Source organism: Hypanus sabinus, chromosome 2 (assembly GCF_030144855.1).
Source record: "Hypanus sabinus isolate sHypSab1 chromosome 2, sHypSab1.hap1, whole genome shotgun sequence".
NCBI classification, from domain to species: domain Eukaryota; kingdom Metazoa; phylum Chordata; class Chondrichthyes; order Myliobatiformes; family Dasyatidae; genus Hypanus; species Hypanus sabinus.
In genome coordinates, this window is record NC_082707.1 from 129,871,598 (window position 1) to 129,890,212 (window position 18,615).

Genomic DNA, 18,615 nt, shown 5'->3' on the forward strand with positions numbered 1-18,615 from the left:
AGGAGCTGAGGAAACTTAGAACTATTTTCAAAAAAAGCTTTGAGGCAAATGAAAAATTCAGAGCTGAGGCTGATTTATATTGCACACGGATATTGCAGAATTTTGCAAATGGGACTGGCTTACGTATTAATTATGATTTGACTAGATGACCTGATCCTATGCTTACTTGAAGTGACATACAAATTTATCTGAAAAGATGAGTTATTAATTATTATTATTTTTTTAAACACAGTGAAATGGAGTGATTTAAATTGTTGTGCATTTGAACGTGGAAGAAAAAATCTTTAATCTTCCTTTCCAGACTATGCTCTTAGGATATTAATGCAGACAGGTCAATTATATAAAATTACAGAAACTCCAACCAAAAATTATACAATAAATAAATAAGCTTAGTTTCAATATTGAAAAATCATGCAGAATATATGAAAACTACTATTAATCATCACCAATTTCAATTCACCAGCATAAAAATTCAGTTGAATCTTATACAAAGTTCAAATTAAATTTATTAACAAAATACATATATTACCCTGAGATTCATTTCATTAATTTCAATTTGCCTTTCAAAATACAACAATTTCTTATTGTTCCTTGAAATCAAATCCTCATTTTACAAATATAAAAAAAATGGATGGACAGTTTCATAACTTTCTTCCACTTTTGCTTCTGATTTGCAGAACTTGTCAAGGCGTTTACCATCATTTGATCTTTCCCCATTACATTCCATGTGCTGTATTCTTCTATGGGAATTCATGAATACAGCTGCCACTAGCTGCAAGCTGCAATCCACCCAAATAATACGACCAAGGTTGAAAGAAAGCTGGAGTTACACACGCACAAAATGCCGGAGGAACTCAGCAGAACAGGTTAGCATCTATTGAAAGGAATAAACAGTTGACATTTCAGGCCCATGTCATTCATCGGTACTGGAAAAGGGGGAAGAAGCCAGAACAAGAAGGTGGGGGAGGGGAAGAAGGTCAAGCTGGATAGTGATAGGTGGAAAAGGTAAAGCACTGAAGAAGGGAAAATCTGAAAGGAGAGGAGAATGGACCATGGGAGAAAGGGAAGGATAGGTACTGGGGGAGGTGATAGGCAGGTGAGGAGAAGGGAATAGGTAAGAGGGGAGCCAAAGTGGGTAACTGAAGAGGGAAGGAGGAGGGGGAAAAATTACCAGAAGTTAAAGAAATCGATGTCATCATGCCATCGGCATGAGATGAGCGTCGGCATTAGAGGCTACCCAGACAGAATATGAGGTGTTGCTCCTTCAGCATAAGAGTGGCCCAATCTTGGCAACAGAGGAGGCCGTGGATTGACATACTGGAATGGGGATGGGGATTGGAACTGAAATAGTTAGACACTGGGAAGTCCTGCGTTTTGTAGATGAAGCAAAGGTGCCTGACAAAGTGGATTCCCATTCTACGACGATTGCATCAATGTAATAATTCACCTAGGAAGGCAATAAATGGCATGATTGCTGCTGGTTTATTTCCACTGTAAAGAGTAGAAGAGAGAAGTGCAAGGGAAGCAGTTTTTGGTCATCTCTGTACTTGAAAGAATCTCAGGTTTTCAGTATTTGCAGTTCGTTTTAATTTTTCAATCTTGTTTTACTTAGAATTACTTAAATGATTCCATAAGACCACGGCAAAAGTGCAATGTTTTATATTTGGTGTCGCTGTATTTTTCTACATTTAATATTCTTTAAAATTGTAATAAAATTTACAACTATTGCCTTCCTAAATTCAATTTGATTATAGTGCAATGAATTTAGGTCTTAAGACAATCCTACAGTTACATACTGTCCATGTCTACACACAAACTAATGGGACATTTTAATTATTACACAGTACCTCCCATGAGGTAGTTTCATCATTATTTAATTAGCAATACGGTACAGAGTAGGCCCTCTGGGCCCTCCGAGCCATGCTGTGCAACCACCAACAACCCTGATTAAACCTAACCTAATCACGGGATAAATTACACTGACCAATTAACTACACGGTACGTCTTTGGACTGCAGGATGAAACCGGAGCAGCTGCGGAAAACCCACACATTCTTTGGGGAGCAAGTACAAACATCTTACAGAAGGGTGACAGGATTGAACTTCAGAACACCACGAGCTGTAATAGCATTGTGCTAACCTCTATACCACTGTGGCATCTATCCAAAGCATTAATTATATCATAGGCAAAGGTTTCTTTTTTCACTTCCAAAGGGAATCAGAAATGATTTCACAACACTAAAATTACTCACTTATTTAAACATTGAAGATTAATTCACAGTTTATTCTTAATAATACAATATTGCGCTGAAATAAGTGAAATAATCTGAATTAAGCAACAATCAAAAAGTGGGAACTTAATTCTTCAAAATAAAGATAAATTAAGCAGCTGCGACTTACAGTTCAAAATAATCTTATTCTGTTTTGAATATTCATGATTTATTATGTTTATGCAGTCTAAGAAAGTCTAAGATCAAAATCAAATAGAAACGATGAAAAATCAATCTCATATTTAAAACAAAAAATTAATTACAACACCATCAACATTATTGAAGAGTATACACCATTGTCTCGTTTTTACTGTGTACTGTACCAGCAGTTATGGTCGAAACGATAATAAAAAGCAACTTGACTTGACTTGAAAAGTTCATTTATGAGCTACCCAATGTTTAAAAATGTGATCAAGAACCTATGAATATTACTTGATGGCTTGATAATTAGTATAATAGTGTATCCACAATTTATTAGGTAAGCATTTGATGAAGAGCCCTGAAATATTGCCATGCAACCTGATTAATTGCTGACAATTCTTAATCAGTATTTTTACTATTATGAATTAAATCAGTTCCACAATTTCCATGACATTCACTTCTCCCAAAGTCATGGCAAAGCAAAACCATGAAAAAAATAAAGGTCAAATCTGAGAATCAGCTCACCTTCGCGGCTTACGGATGTCCCAAAGACCCACTCCTTCTTTGGAATTTGCAGTGGCCAAGAGTCTGGGTTCCACAGGATTAAACATCACACTGTGAAAGGCTGAAGGGTAATTTGCCAAACAAAAAGGTTCTGAAACAAATAAGATACAATTGAAGGTTAAAAATTTTAGCTAATGAAAATAAAGATACAACTGAGGTTTTAATTATAATATTAATTTTAACACACTGACTTATCATTTATGAAAGTCAAGTGCCACAAGTTACATTTGTGAAAGTGCCAACTGATAATGTAACATTGAGAAAAATCAATACACTCATCCATCACAATATCCAATTAAACTGAGGGATTAAGTTTGTTACTAAAGCTCTAAAGTGGCTACTTTAATGTTGAAAATGGCTTACAACTATGTTAAACAACTTACAAAATGGAGGAAAAAAAATTTACTTTGTACTAAATATCCCTGCTAGCTTATGAATTCCTGACCTATGGATAGCTATACATAATAAATGAGTGTTTGGGAGTCTGGCAGGTTGGATGCGTTGCCTGCTGCGAGATTGCAGGCATTTTCTGATACATGGGAACTTGAGTTGTGGTGGCATTTCCAACTTGTGAACTGTTTTGGTTACCAACAATTCACAGGACTGGAATCCCTTCATAATCTGAGGAGGGATTGCAAATGTACAAATAAGGCTAGCTATTAACCAGGATTCAGACAAATTCTGTGCTTTAACTCATAAAATTCAAGAATTGATCATTCATACATTTGTGTGAATGCTCTATAATTGTATAGCAATTTAAAACATGTGTTAGCTGTATAACTGGGGGGGGGGGGTTTAAAAATTGCATGCTCCATATTTTGACAAGCTGGAATAAATTTAGTACTGATGTTATTTCCAGACAGCATCTAATGAAAATCGATTTAATAGATCTGTTTTGTCAGTTAACAGATGAAATGAAAAAGTCAGCAAAATTGAATTAATGTGTTATCTAGATCCATGACTCATGCAGGACAATGATTTAATTGTCATGTGGTTTTTTTTAATAAAAACATTATACCAGTTGATCATTTATACAGCAGATTTAACTTGTATTCTAAGGGAGTGTAGTAATGCTTCGATATAAATTGGGAGGTTTTTGATAAATTCTTAGTTTTGCAAGCTTAGTGACAAAGTGGCACAAATAAACCAACAATTTTTTTCCAATCCATAATTCACTTTGAACATCCTTCCCAGTATAATTAAATCAATCATCCCACACTAATAATATTGTGCTTTGATTTGCTAATATATTTTGCCTACATATTCTGGCTGAATGATAATACCTGTAGATGCAATTTGAAATGCCATTTGATCTTTCTCTGGCAGTATTATATATAGTACCGGATAATTCAATGTCAGGTACACTAACAGAGCAAAGTAAAAACAGCTAATGGCAAAAAGTATTAAAATTGTTGTATTCATGTTTAAATGCAGATTATTTACACTCAGCACATCAGGTTTCATAGAGATTTCAAGAATCCAGGCATGTCAGATCTATAGCGCAGGCAATTAAATTAATTGATAATCAATTCACTGTACATGCTCCAAGATACAGTAAGCTTTGTTTTGCATGCCATTCATAGAGAACATTTCAAATCACAAGCACAAAGTGAACAGTATGAACATAATGCAGTAGTGTTAGTTACAGAGAAAGTGGAAATGTAGTGCAGCTAGACAAATAAGGTGTAAAGGCCATGATGAGGTAGATTGAGAGATCAAGTTCATCTTTACTGTACAAAAGTCTTGTAACACAACAGAACTTGCCCTTGAGCTTGATGGTGTGTGTTTTAAGCTTTTAAAAAAAAAATTCTGCCTGATGGAAGGGCTGGCAGGAATAAGAGCGAATGACCAGAACAAGAAGGCTCCTGAAATATTATGTTGCATTCACAGTTCAAACATAGGAGTAATGTTATATTTCATCTTCAAACTATAGCTCTTCAGCATAATTACCTAAAGTGGATGTACCTTTAATTTTATTTCTATTGTAGTTACTGCATTGTGTAGCAACAAGCAAGAAGCAAAGCCCAAGTTGTAATAAATTATTGATTCAAAATACAGGTATCAGTAATCTAATTGGCCTTTAAAGTAATACAAGTGTGAAAAGTTTATCCATCCAGCTTTAATCCAGGAAACCATATTTCCATAACTTTGTTAATGAGATGAGGATACCAATTGAACCGACTGAAGCAATCGACTTTAGGTCAGCTTTCCTCAGTCAATGGAATAAATTTAGAGTGGGGGAAGGTCATAAGTCCTTAAGACATTGGAGCAGAATTAAGCCACTTGGCCCATTGAGTAAGCTCTACCACTCCATCATGGCTGATTTACAGTATTATCCATCTCAACCATTCTACTGCCTTCTCCCTGTAACCCTTGCTGCCTATCAACCTGTTTTAAATATACTCAACGACTTGGTCCCCATAGCCATTCATGGCAATGATAACCACAGATTCACCTCTTTCTGGCTAACAAAATTCCTTCTCATCTTTGTTCTAAATGAACATCCCTCTATTCTGAGGCTGTGCCTTCTGGTCCTAGACTCATTTACTATAGGAAACGTACTCACCACATTCACTCTACCTTGGCTTTTCAATATGCAAAAAATGTCAATGAAATCCCCCCTCATTCTTCTAAACTCCAGCAATTACAGGCCCAGAGCCATCAAACGTTCCTCACACATTAACCTATCATTTTTTGTGAACCTCCTTGGACCCTCTCCAATGACAGCACATCTTTTCCTCAATAGGGGGCCCAAACCTACTGGTGCTGTCTGACCAATGCCTTATAAAGTCTCAGCATCACATTCTTGCTCTTATATTCCAGTCCTCTTGAAATGAATGCTAACACTGCATTTGCTTTCTCCAAAACCAATGCAACCAGCAAGTCAACCTTTAGGGAATCCTGCACAAAGACTCCCAAGTCCCTTTGCCCCCCTGATTTTTGAATTTTCTCCCCATCTTGAAAACAGTCTATGCCTTTATTCCTTCTACCAAAGTGCATGGTCATACACAGACATACAGTCAGCACTCTTTATCCGCAAGTTCCGCATGCGCAAATTCAACCAACCGCAAATCGAGAAAACCCGGAAGTGCTCTTCCAGCACTTGCTGTTTGAGCATTGTTCACCTCGTGTCTCATTCATTACTTTGTTCCTGTGAAAAAATGGCTCCTAAAAAGCAATTAGGTGGCCAAAGCAATTCCTCAAAGACTAAGAGGGAGCGTAAAGTGCTATCTTTCACCAAGAAAGTAGAAATATTAGATCTTTTGAAAAGTGGCATGTCGCATTCCGAAGTGGGCATAAGATCAAATGGAGCATTCACACAATAAAGCAGATGGGGTTGATGAGAGCGAGAGAAAAATGTTTAAAGCTAGTAGGGGAGCTTGCTGGCTATGTAAAGCATTACAGCCTCAAAAACGTAAAGATCACAGGAGAACAGGCATCGGCTAATGCCAAGGCTGCAGCAGCGTTCCCAGAGAAAGTGCAATTCTGCAATTCTGAAGTCTCGACATTCAATGCTTGAAGATCCACAGTCCCCAACCTTCACAGTTCCTGACTTTAGTTATTGAGCCTCCTCCAAAGCATCTTTATTCCCCAATCAAAACAATGTAACAACTACTGTACAGGTATTATAAATTTTACTCGTCGTTTGATCACTGTTCGCCTCGCGTTTCGTTCGTTTGCTGCTTGTCTTGTGAGCGAGAGGAACATGTGCGTTTTTTTTTGCTTGTCAATATTCCCTAAACATTACAGTATAACAACTATTTACATAGCACTTACATTGTATTAGGTATTATAAGTAATCTAGAGATGATTTAAAATATACGGGAGGATGTGCATAGGTTATATGCAAATACTACGCCAATTTATATAAGGGTCTTGAGCATCCGCGTTTTTTGGTATCCTCAGGAGGTCTTAGAACAAATCCCTTGTGGATAAGGAGGGCCGACTGTATTCCATCTGCCGCTTCTCCGCCTATTCTCCCAATCTCTCAAAGACCTTCTGCAGACTCCCTGCTTCCTCAACACTATCTGCCCCTCCAACTGTCTTTGTATTTTCTACAACTTGGCCAGAAAGCTATGAATTCCATTATCCAAATTGTTGACATATAACATTAAAAGAAGTGGTCCCAATACCGATCCCTGTGGAATATCATCTAGTGATTCTTGAAAGATCATTACTAACGCCTCCACAATCTCTTCAGCTACCTCTTTCACAACTCTGGGGAGTAGTCCATCTGGTCCAGGTGACTTTCATACCTTCAGACTTTTCAGCTTCCCAAGCACCTTCTCCTTAGTAATAACAACTATATACTTCTGTCTTTACACTCTCTAATCTCTGGCATACTGCTAGTGTCTTCCACAGTGAAGAGTAATGCAAAATATTTATTATGCACATTCACCATTCCTTTGTCCCATGTAACTACCTCTCTAGTATTATTTTCCAGTGGTCCAATATCCACTCTTATCTCTCATTTATTCTTAATATATATATATATCTTTTGGTATCCTCTGATATTATTGGCTAGCTTACCTTTATATTTCATCTTCCCACACGGTTTTTGACATTTATGACTATGGTTTATGGCACTTATATAACTCTCAAGAGCTTTAAATGCACTTTCTATGTAGGAACATCTCCTAAGATATTTTTCTGGAAAAGCCAGACAAACAACACAATTCTGACCCATCAAGGAGATTACTAGGAGTGGTGATTAAATGTTTAAGAAGAGGTTTAAATGAAAAGGGCTACGTATTGATTTAATGTGAAAATCCCCCCCCCCCCAAACACAAAAAATCATTGAAGGATATGTTGTCTATTACTGACATGGATTTTGATAAGGTAAATTTTTAAAATAAATGCATTCTTCTGCTTCTAGTTTAAATTCTTTCACTGGGATATGTTGTACATTCTTGGACCTATTCACTAAATTGTAAACAGCGTTCAAGCCAGGTTTCTCCCTTCACATATTCTACCACTGGCATAAACTGAACAGTACCTAAGAGTACAAATGAAGCATTAAGCAGAACTTGCACCACAATGCATGCTAGCTCAACAATATTTGCAGCACTGATGAAATGAAGTAAGTCCTACCTATCAAGGTTAATCAATTGCAACTTCGCAATGCAAGTGCAGAGTATGTTTATTTTTCAGTGAGGGAATGGCACAAGTGATGGCAGGAAGAAACGGAAGTTCCTTAAACTGCGTGTCAGCAACACTCTGATGCATGTTTTAAAAAAGTAAACTATAATCAACTTAGAGAAGCATCACAATAGATTTTAGATTAGAGTTCTCTAGTTCAATTTTCTTTCCTCTGGAAGATCACAATCATTGAACCCATGCACGCAGTGAATTAGGTCAAGGCTACATAACAGAAAGGGCTTTATATTTAATAACAGCTGCTGCCAACCGAAGAAAAATTCTTTAACCCTAAAGCATAAAAATATTAAGGAGGGAATGGATATTCATTTATCACCAATGCATATCTTTAAAATGCTTCAAGTTTTCACTCACATTCGGGCTATGATTCTATGAAAACTAATAAAAAAGAAGTGAATAAAAGATTGTAATATTAGAGAGACCTAAGGGCATGTAAGCAATGATATGAATTAATGTGTCCTGTAGCCAATGTCAGCGTAGATGATTGCCATGCAAGGCGGCATCACTGAATCTGCATTTTTACCCCCAGTCTTTCACTGAGAACAGAAATAGGCCCAGCAAGTCTCTGCTATCCATCAAGCACCCTTTCCCTCTCCACATCCCCACCAACGTCCCACATTCTACCAATTAACTACACAGTTGGACAATTTATAATAGCCAATTAACTTACAAAACTGTACATCTTTTGCAATGGTTAGAAAGCCACAGAGTCGTGGAATTTGCAAACTCTGAACATGCAGTGCCAGAGGTAGGACTGAATTCAGATGTGGGCCTGAACATTGCACCTCATCTCCACCTAATTTTGTACTGAAACAGAACAAAGGACTAACAGTAAACTATTCAATCTATGTTGCCTCCTCTCCCCACAGCTGAACTACAGGATATAGATAACATTGAAAATATGCACACTTAAAAGGGTAAATAAATTTCCATAAACGTGTTTATTGAAGTATGTGAGAGGATTGGTTTGCACTCAACATCCTCAAAACAGAAGTCTATTCATGACGTCCCCCTCCCCCAACCTGGTAATAAAGGCTCATGAAATACTTCCCATTCCTCACTCTTAAAGAACCACAAGAACCACCTCTCAGCAAAGGCAGATATTACATTGTTTGTGTCAGTATATCCCTTGGCTGCCTAACATTAAAAACCTCAAGTACTCAAACATGACACAAAATCCTGTGTATACCAGATTTATTAAACATTTTTGAAATTTTGACAACATATAGTAGACACTTCATAACAATGGATACCAAAATCCTCCAAAACCACTCTCAGAGTTAGCGAACTAATGACAGCATTCTCTTTGAGAACAACATTCAGAACTCTGAGGCTCTAATCACACTCAATTGACTCAGTTGGGCAGGACACACCTTTTTCAAGCCTAGCAAGAAGCTCTTGAAACAAGCACACTATACATCCTCTGTTATAGGAAGAGGCTACCAGGAAGACAGATGAGAAGATTCAGGATGTTCTCAAATCCTCCTTCAATAGATGCAACATCCCCAGTGATTCCTGTGAATCCAAGGCATAAGCCTGATCAAACTAGGATAATTGGGGATGGAATTGACAACCTCAAGTTCACAGGTCAGAAGCACACAGACACCAGAAAGCCAACAGAAGGCCTGTGGAACCTCATTACTCACCTCCTGCCCGATCTGCAGCAAAGTACGCAGATCCAAAATTTACCTCAACAGTCACCTCAGAAATGCAATTGAACCAGGCCATCCTTGATCGATATGAACCTAGGACGATCTCATTAGGGACCACTACATATTAGTCAAGCTTTATGACTCTTCATACGTACCTCCGTGGCAGTCCCGTATATCCCAGATAAGAACTCTGCCATCGTCAGATGAACTGGCAAACACATTATCATTCACAGGACTCACAGAAAGGCCATATACAGCATCATCATGTGGGAAAACATTCACAATTTCAGTGCTGAAAAAGATTCAGGTAATGAATGAGTTAAATTTGTGAGATTAATAACTGTAGAAAAGCTACTAACTATGTAACAATGAGAAAAGCAGAATAAAACTAAATTCATCTGACAACCTCAAATTACCCCAAATAACAATGTGTAAAAAAGAAATTTGTTACAGATCATATTGTTAATTGCAATCCTTTCCCCAAGATCCTTTTTCTGTCCAAATTCATTGACTGTGTTACCGCTTTCCAAATTCATGCTCAGATTCCCAAGTCCACTCACGTGAAAATATTAGTTAGGGCAAGAGGATCATCATCTATTGCTTCTCTTCCTGTGCCTGAATTTGTAATATTGGTGTTCCATTATCTAACCAAGCCTCTCATCTATTTCCATCTTCATGCTGCATTACAACAACATCCAAAATATAGCTACTGCAGAGTCATTAATAAGATTCATGTCTACTTCTCCATCTCTCTTGCTCTCACTACAGTATCTGGACTTTCAGGCTGCTTATCTGATATCCATAACAGGTGGCCAGGAATGTCCTCCAACTGAAGTCTACTACCAGCTGTTCTTATTTCTTACCACTTCTCTACCTGGTAACAATCTAAAAATCAGACAGATCATAATCCTGGCATCCTATCTGACATCAAGAGGAGCTTCAGACATTTGTTTCATCATTAAGATTTCTGATTTCCACCCTTGTAATACCACTTGATTCAGTACCTGCACCAGCTATCTGTGGCTAAATCTTTAAGCCATGACCATGCAAACCTCTAGATATAACCAGTAACTATATTGTAATGAATTAGGTATATGGACTGCTGACTTGTTTTCCTCACCCAACTCTCTTATTCAAAACTCTGCTGTCCCAGTGTTAACTCACATCTGATGAAGACTAATTTATGTCTTGATATTTAAAGTTATCAACTTCAAATCCCTCGTGGCCTTTTTAATTTCCCTCAAACTCTGTACACTTTGAAATATCCATGTTCCATTCATAATGGCCTAATATTCTCAAATTTAAATAATTCTATTACCCTACTTTGCTTATCTGGTATACTTTCTTTGTCTCCCTTTCCCCTTTAAGATGCACTATAACTTGCCTTTTTAGGCTAGCTTTCCATCCTCTGTCTTACTATCATCTTGTATCTCAGCATCAAGTTTTGCTTGACAATGTTCTAAGTACACCAAGATGAATTGCCACATCAAAGCATATATATTGTTGCAGTACAATTACCTTTACATCTCCCATCACTCCCACTGTACATATAGACCTTAGCACAACCTTCCTCATTTATACTGAGGAAAGTGCTCCATTGAATGTTAAACGTAATTATGATATTCATAACTGGCTGAACAAAATCTTGATATCTGCTTGATAGCTGCTGAACAGGTTATGCATTATTGCTGTAAATTAACCATCATGCATAATCTGAATTTTCTGAAGAACATTCAGTGTTCACCGGACACTTCAGGTTAGATAACACATTCACTTAAAGTTGTCAGATAATGAGTACACAACTAATACTGTTTGTTATTGCAATCCAAGTTTAGTATTTCAAACTAAGTTTTCCACCATTGCTTTCTCCTGCAAAAAAAAAGCACTACTCAAGCTTTCAAAGAAAACCAAGTACATTTGCCTTCATTCAACCAATCACTGGGGTCAATTGCTCAGACCAAACTGGAAGACACAAACTCCTGTCAGATTTCCAGTTCAATATTTAGTCTCACTTCGTTATTATCATTAGCAGTGCCTACTTAAACCTCCAAAGTGTCATTCAGCTCATTCCTGATACCACTGAAACCTACTTTTAGACATTGGCAGCTTTCCAGGATTAATGCAATAATCTACAAGATCTTCAAAATTAATGTAAAGCAGGTTCTATTTAAGCTTTATACCAGTTCTTAATGTGAATAGCTACATTTTGACTGCAGAGATTTGTGGAGATGTTTTCCCCCATTATTCTGCACTTGCTTCCTTTCATTGATTCCCCACTTTCAAAATCATTGCCCTCAATGACAACTCCATTCAATGACATTGCTTTTCCCTCTAATCTTCCAGACCCCTGCGACACACACACACAGAGTTCCCTCCAGCATAATGTCCCAGTTCCTACATTTACAAGAATGAATATACATGCCTTGCATTAGCTCCCTCTCATGAAGAATAGTTTGATGATTCAAGACCTTGACATCACAGAATGTACAAAATTTGAATGTCATAGAACTAGCCAAAACGAAGACCTTTATTAAATAAATTTCAAACCAGTATATACAAAAATTTATCGAAGGCTTTCATATTCAGATAACATTCCAAATAAGACATGCAAAAATGCCATACCCACTATTGCTGCTGCCAATCTGAAAGACCTTTCTTTAAACAGTGTAATACAAACAGTGAACAACACCTATAGTGCATTCAAAACTGAGCACTGTTCTAATAACTTCTGTCAATTGCATTTCACCTTGCATTCAGCTCTTCAATAAAAACCTCTGCCAAGTTATAAATATTATACCATTAGTTGGCATTTATTTCTCTTTGACTTACCTTTCAACATCATGAACAATCACTTGCTCATCATTTCCTATTAAGGGAAATTGAAAACAATTAGCCTTCAAAACAAACTCTAAAAATTGCTGTTAACAATATTGCACACTGGCATTGTCAATAGAATAGCCCAAATCTCAGGATCAGTTCTGGAGACACTAACATAGGCACAACAGAAAATGACATTTACCTTCACAACAAAATACAATGTTGTAACACAAATGAAATACTGCACACTAATTATCTAAAGTAATTGAAATAATCATATTGCTTTATACAGTTAAATGGTAGCACAGTATTTATGCACCAGTAAGCTACAAATACAATTTCTGGTTTGTGGTTTTAGCTGTATTCCAGATGTTCAACTGCATAACAATTTGCTATTTTTTCCAAAAATGTATCAATATCACTGTGAGAATTTTCTCTTTTTTAAACTCTAGGTTTCTCAGAATCAGGTTTATCACCAGCATGTGACGTAAAATTTGTTAACTTAGCAGCAGCAGTTCAATGCAATACATAATCTAGCAGAAAGAGAAAAAATAATAAATAAAATAAAACATAATGAACAAGTAAATCAATTACATATATTGAATAGATGATTTAAAAAGTGTGCAAAAACAGAAATACTGTATATTAAAAAAGTGAGGTTGTGTCCAAAGCTTTGAAGTCCATTTAGGAATTGGATATCAGAGGGGAAGAAGCTGTTCCTAAGTTGCTGAATGTGTGCCTTCAGGCTTGTGTATCTCCTACCTAATGGTAACAGTGAGAAAAGGGCATGCCCTGGGTGCTGGAGGTCTTTAATAATGCCTTTCTGAGACACTGCTTCCTAAAGATGTCCTGGGTACTTTGTAGGCTAGTGTCCAAGTTGGAGCTGACTAGATTTACAACCTTCTGAAGCTTCTTTTGGTCCTGTGCAGTTGCCCCTCCATACAACAGTTTCTTCATTAAGTTTCATAAACGACAATCAAGTGCCCAAATCTTTCCAAGAAATGAAGATCCAGACGAAGCCATTCAAGTTTTTTAATGTGTAATGTTAAGTAAAGTGTCATGCAGTCACCTGATAACTGACTTTACATATAATCCAATCAGAACATTGGCACAGACAAACTACAGTTTGTCCCAGAGGGGGAGGGGAAGAGAGGTTGAGAAAATGAGAATGGTTTCAGAAATGGTATACCAATATCTTTTACAAACCTACCGACTCTCACTGCTATCTTGAATATACTTTTTCCCACTGTCACCAGTAAAAAATGCCATTCCCTTTTCTCAGTTCCTTCTTCACTGTTACATCTGTTCTCAGGATGAGGCTTTCCTTTCCGGAACATCAGAGATGTCCTTCCTCTTCAAAGAACAGGGTCTCCCTTCCTCCACCACTGACACCGCCCTCACCTGCATCTCCTCCATTTTCCAAACATCCTTGTGCCTCCTCTACTAGTACATCATTCTTCACATTGTCTATCTTCAATGGGATCCTACTACCAAGCAGATCTTTACCTCTCTCCCACTCTCTGCAGTGATTACCTTGTTCATTTGTCCCTCCCCACTAATCTCTATCCTGCCACTTAACCCCACAAGCAAAAGTGCTACATCTGCCTGTTCACCTCCTCCCTCACCTCCATTCAGGGCCTCAAACAGTCCTTCCAGATGAGGAAACACTTCACCTACAAATCTGTTGGGGTCATTTATTGTACGATTGTCATCCTGGTACTTCTGATGTAGCCTCCTCCATGTTGGTGAGACCTGACGTAGATTGGGAGACCACTTTGTCAAGCACGCTCAATCCATCCACAGCAAGAAATATTTCCCCATGGCCAACCATTTTAGTTCTAACCCTCACTTCCATTTTGACATGCTGGTTCATGGCCTTCTCTGCTGCCATGATGAGCCCACTCTCAGATTGGAGGAGCAACACTTCATATTCCGTCTGGGTAGCCTCCAACCTGATGGCATGAATGGTGATTTCTCTAACCTCTTAAATTTTTCTCCCTCCCCCTTCCCTCTTTGTTTATTCCCCAATCACTTCATCGGTTCTCCTCACCTGCCCATTACCTCCCACGGTGTCCCTCCTCTTTCCCTTTCTCCCATAGTCCACTCTCCTCTCCTATCAAATTTCTTCTTCAGCTCTTTACCTTTTCCACACATCTTCTTTCAGCTTATCATTTCTTCCCCTATCCCTCACCTACCTGGCTTCACCTTGCACCCAGCTTGTCCTCCTTCTCCCCCCCCCCCCCACCACATCTTTTATTCTGGCATTTTGCCCCTTCCTTTCCAGTTCTGATGAAGGGTATTGGCACAAACATTTACTGTTATTCTTTTCCACAGGCACTGCCTCACCCAGCTGAATACCTCCAGCATTTTGTATGTGTTACTATCAAATAATGTGTCACTTTGGAGTCACACAGCATGGGAGGGTAGGTCCTTTGGCCCAACTGGCCCATGCTGACCAGGAAGTCTTATCCAATCTAGTCCCACTTGTCAGTATTTGGCCCATATCATTCTAAATCTTTCCAACTGATGCATCTATCCAATTGACTTTTACTAGTTGTAATTGTACCGGCCTCAAACACTTTCTCTTGCAGCTAATTCCACAGAAATACCACACTTTGTGTAGAGATAGCTCCCGCATTCCTCTTAAATCTTACCCCTCTCACCTTAAACCTATGCCCTTTAGTTCTTGATACCATAACTCTAGGGGGAAAAAAAACAAAATGCATTCGCCCTTTGCAGGAAATAGCTTTGGTAAGTCTTGGAGGAAACAGCTATTGACCAATTCTCTGCCTGGGATGGCAGAATGTAACCAAATGTCAATAAACAAATGTACCTGACTCTAAAAATTCAATACATGATTAATTGATTGCCAAAAATCACTAGTTACGCAGCTGTTATCCATTTAGTTTCAGCTGAAAATCAATATGTGTAATTACATTCCGAAATGTTCTAGATAGGGAGTCCAAATCAGGTTACATTGCTAGAGCGAACTCATTAAGCAGAGTTTCTGCCAATCCACCATTCAAGGAAGGCATTCAAACTGTGCTTGTTAGGTGTGCATTTTTAACTTCTTAAAAATGTAGAAGTATTTTGTTTTAAGAAACCTGATCTAATAAAGCCAATAAATTCAGAGAAAGGAGAGATTGCATTAAAATAATTGCTCGACAAACATTTTCAGTTTCATTGCCAAATTTGCACAAAGTTAACATATCTATCACACATTACACAAATACAGGTTTCCCCTGTAATCTGGAAGTAGAGTGTTCATATAAAACTGTTGGTAATCCAAAATGTCATAAATCGAAGAAGCAATTACCATTAATTTATATGGGAAACATTTTTGAGTGTTCCTAGACCCAAAAAATAACCTACAAAATCATGCCAATTAACACATAAAACTAAAATAACAGTAACTTATAGTAAAAGCAGGAATGATATGATAATTACACAGCCTATATAAAGTAGAAATACTTTTCTGCAATCATTGCAGCACTGTCTAGCATAGCGAAAATCTCACTATGTAACGTATAATCATACTACATAGCAGAAGCAGTCTCTCCAGTAACCTTTAAGCTATGAAGCTGCCAAATCATACCAATTAACACATAAAATGCACAGCCTATATAAAGTAGAAATAATGTATGTACAGCGCAGTTTCACTTACCGGAATCAGGAAGACAGCGAGCACACTGATGATGGTGTGTTAGGCTGAGTCGTCGGAGGTTGGGGTGCTCGGCAATATTTTTCAATAAATTGCAGTTTTGTCACAGTTAAACACTTGCTTATACAAATAACCACCTTCTGTAATTACTTTCTTCAGTTCTGCTGGGAACTTTTCGGCAGCTTCAGTATCAGCTTCTCTCCAGTAAACTTTAAGCTATGAAGCTGCCCTTGCCTCAAAAACCGATCAAACCATCCATGGCTACCTTTAAATTCCACTTTCGCAACACTTTCATCACCATTGTCCCATGCTTTCTGTTTTAGTTTATTAAAAAGACTGACTGATTTCTCAATTATAAGATAATGAACACACGCTTTGTACACCCATCAATCCACTCAAGCAATAGACTTTCCATTTTATCCATTATTGGATGCTGACTAAGAGAGACCACTTTGCTACGAGCAGAACCAACAGTAACATCGGCAGCTTTCAAGATGATTTCTCTCTGCATATAAATAGTGAGAATGGTGGACACAGGCAAGTTCAACGTGCGGATAATGTCCTTACTTCGTTCACCACGATCAAAACACTTAATTATGTCTAGTTTTATGCTATGTGTAACATCCTTATGAGCTCTTTTAGGCTCTTCTTAGAACTCATCTTGCTTATGGATGCACAAAATAAATCGACATAAAGCACAGATGCTCACAGGCACGTGTTTAAGCAATGGTGGCTAAAATGCAGTTCCGGGGGAGGAACTTGGCTGCTCGGGGCATGCACTGCCTTTCTTCGTAACAGTGAAAACACCTTCTGTTAGCAAAAACAGGTAACTAATGTAGGTCTTTCATAACAGTGAGGTGTCGTAAAGCAAAAGTTCGAAAAACGGGGGCCACTTGTACTGTATTTGTCAATGTATAAGAGTGAGTTTGTAAATCTGGCAGGACCAAAGGGTGTTGGGAATGGCGGGGGTGGAGTGCTGCGGGAGAGGTATGGGGCAGGTGACAGGGTGATGCGGTTTGGCACAGTTAAGGCACACCCATCCCCGAGATACCAGGGAAGATGATTTGATTCTAAACAATTAGTCTGTTGCTCATAACGAAATGTCTCTCTGCTGCTTCTCATTCCCTCCCCTTTTCCCAACCATGATTCACCTCTCCCTGACCCCTTCCCACTCTCAGTCCACAATACAAAGCCATAACAGAATCAGGATTATCATCATTCACATACATAATGAAATTATTTTTTTGCAGCTGCAATACAGTACAATAAATAAAATTACTACAGTTGTGCAAAAGTCTTAGACACCCTAGCGATATATATGATTCTAAGACTTTTGCACAGTACTGCAAACCAGAGGAATCCAGTTCCTGTAGAAATGTGCTTCAAGTCTGGAATTTGTCTTGAGTTCTCAATTAAATATATGTGATCAAATGCCAGCTCTGCAGTGGAACACTAGTGAGTTAAGAATTAGGTCCAATATTTCTACTCAGTAGTCGTTCAAAACTTACTCAAAACTACAGTTTGCTCACGTTGCTGTCTGGTCAGCATATTATTTTGTACACAAGGCAATCAGATGGTTTGCTCAACAAGTTAGCTTCCCTCATTGATAAGAATTAAACAAATTATTTCATTAAACTGCATCTAGAAGAAAAATGCAGGTCAGCTTATATAAGTCCACGAATTATTTTAAACATATTAAGCAGAACATTTAGAAGTAATCAAAAATGAACACTAAATATTCACAACTTTAATTTCTTAACATGCAATCCAAGCTCCTATTTAAAGTGCACATAAATTGTAATATTTTAGAAACCCAAGTGATTTTGCTTGATGTTCAAATAAATCATTGTTTAAGTGATAGATTGTTATGTTGCTCACATGGTTTCTTACCTCCAGAAAACAGATGGGTATTTGTGCTGTCAAATGCCAAGCAGAAAATGTTGGATAGATGTTCACCTTTCAATTGGGTAGGCTTAGCTTTAGAATGAATAGCTTTATCAACGTGCCACAACAATACGCGGCGATCATCTCCACCTGTTAAAAACAATATTGCAAATTACTGTTCAGTCACACAACTTAAATAGTTAAGGCTGTTTATACAAAGTAAACAGAAAGGAAGGTTGGAATGAAATCTGTATATCATGACCAAAAGAGTTTTCAAAACTAATGAAATAACTTAAGCAAAGTCAAAGGTTTATGAATAAATATCAGAACTCAACATTAGCATTTTTGCAATTACCAAGTGAGTCCAGGCCTCTGCCAGGGAATGGCACAGCCTGCTCCATGTGCTGTCAAATTGCACAGGTCCTACAATCCCTCTCACTACTATGTTGGATTTGTTATAAATTGTTGCA

The 18,615-nt window shown here is 37.8% G+C and overlaps 1 protein-coding gene across 1 annotated transcript in view; it reads right to left on the reverse strand.

Moving 5' to 3' along the window:
- dcaf5 (ddb1 and cul4 associated factor 5) overlaps nt 1-18,615 on the reverse strand; it is a 65,995-nt gene that overhangs the window by 36,970 nt on the left and 10,410 nt on the right. The window contains exons 2-5 of the mRNA XM_059955016.1: nt 18,152-18,295; nt 12,613-12,649; nt 9,939-10,075; nt 2,936-3,065 (exon numbers count right to left, since the gene is read on the reverse strand). Coding sequence (XP_059810999.1) covers nt 2,936-3,065; nt 9,939-10,075; nt 12,613-12,649; nt 18,152-18,295 — 448 coding nt within the window. The remainder of the gene's footprint in view (nt 1-2,935; nt 3,066-9,938; nt 10,076-12,612; nt 12,650-18,151; nt 18,296-18,615) is intronic.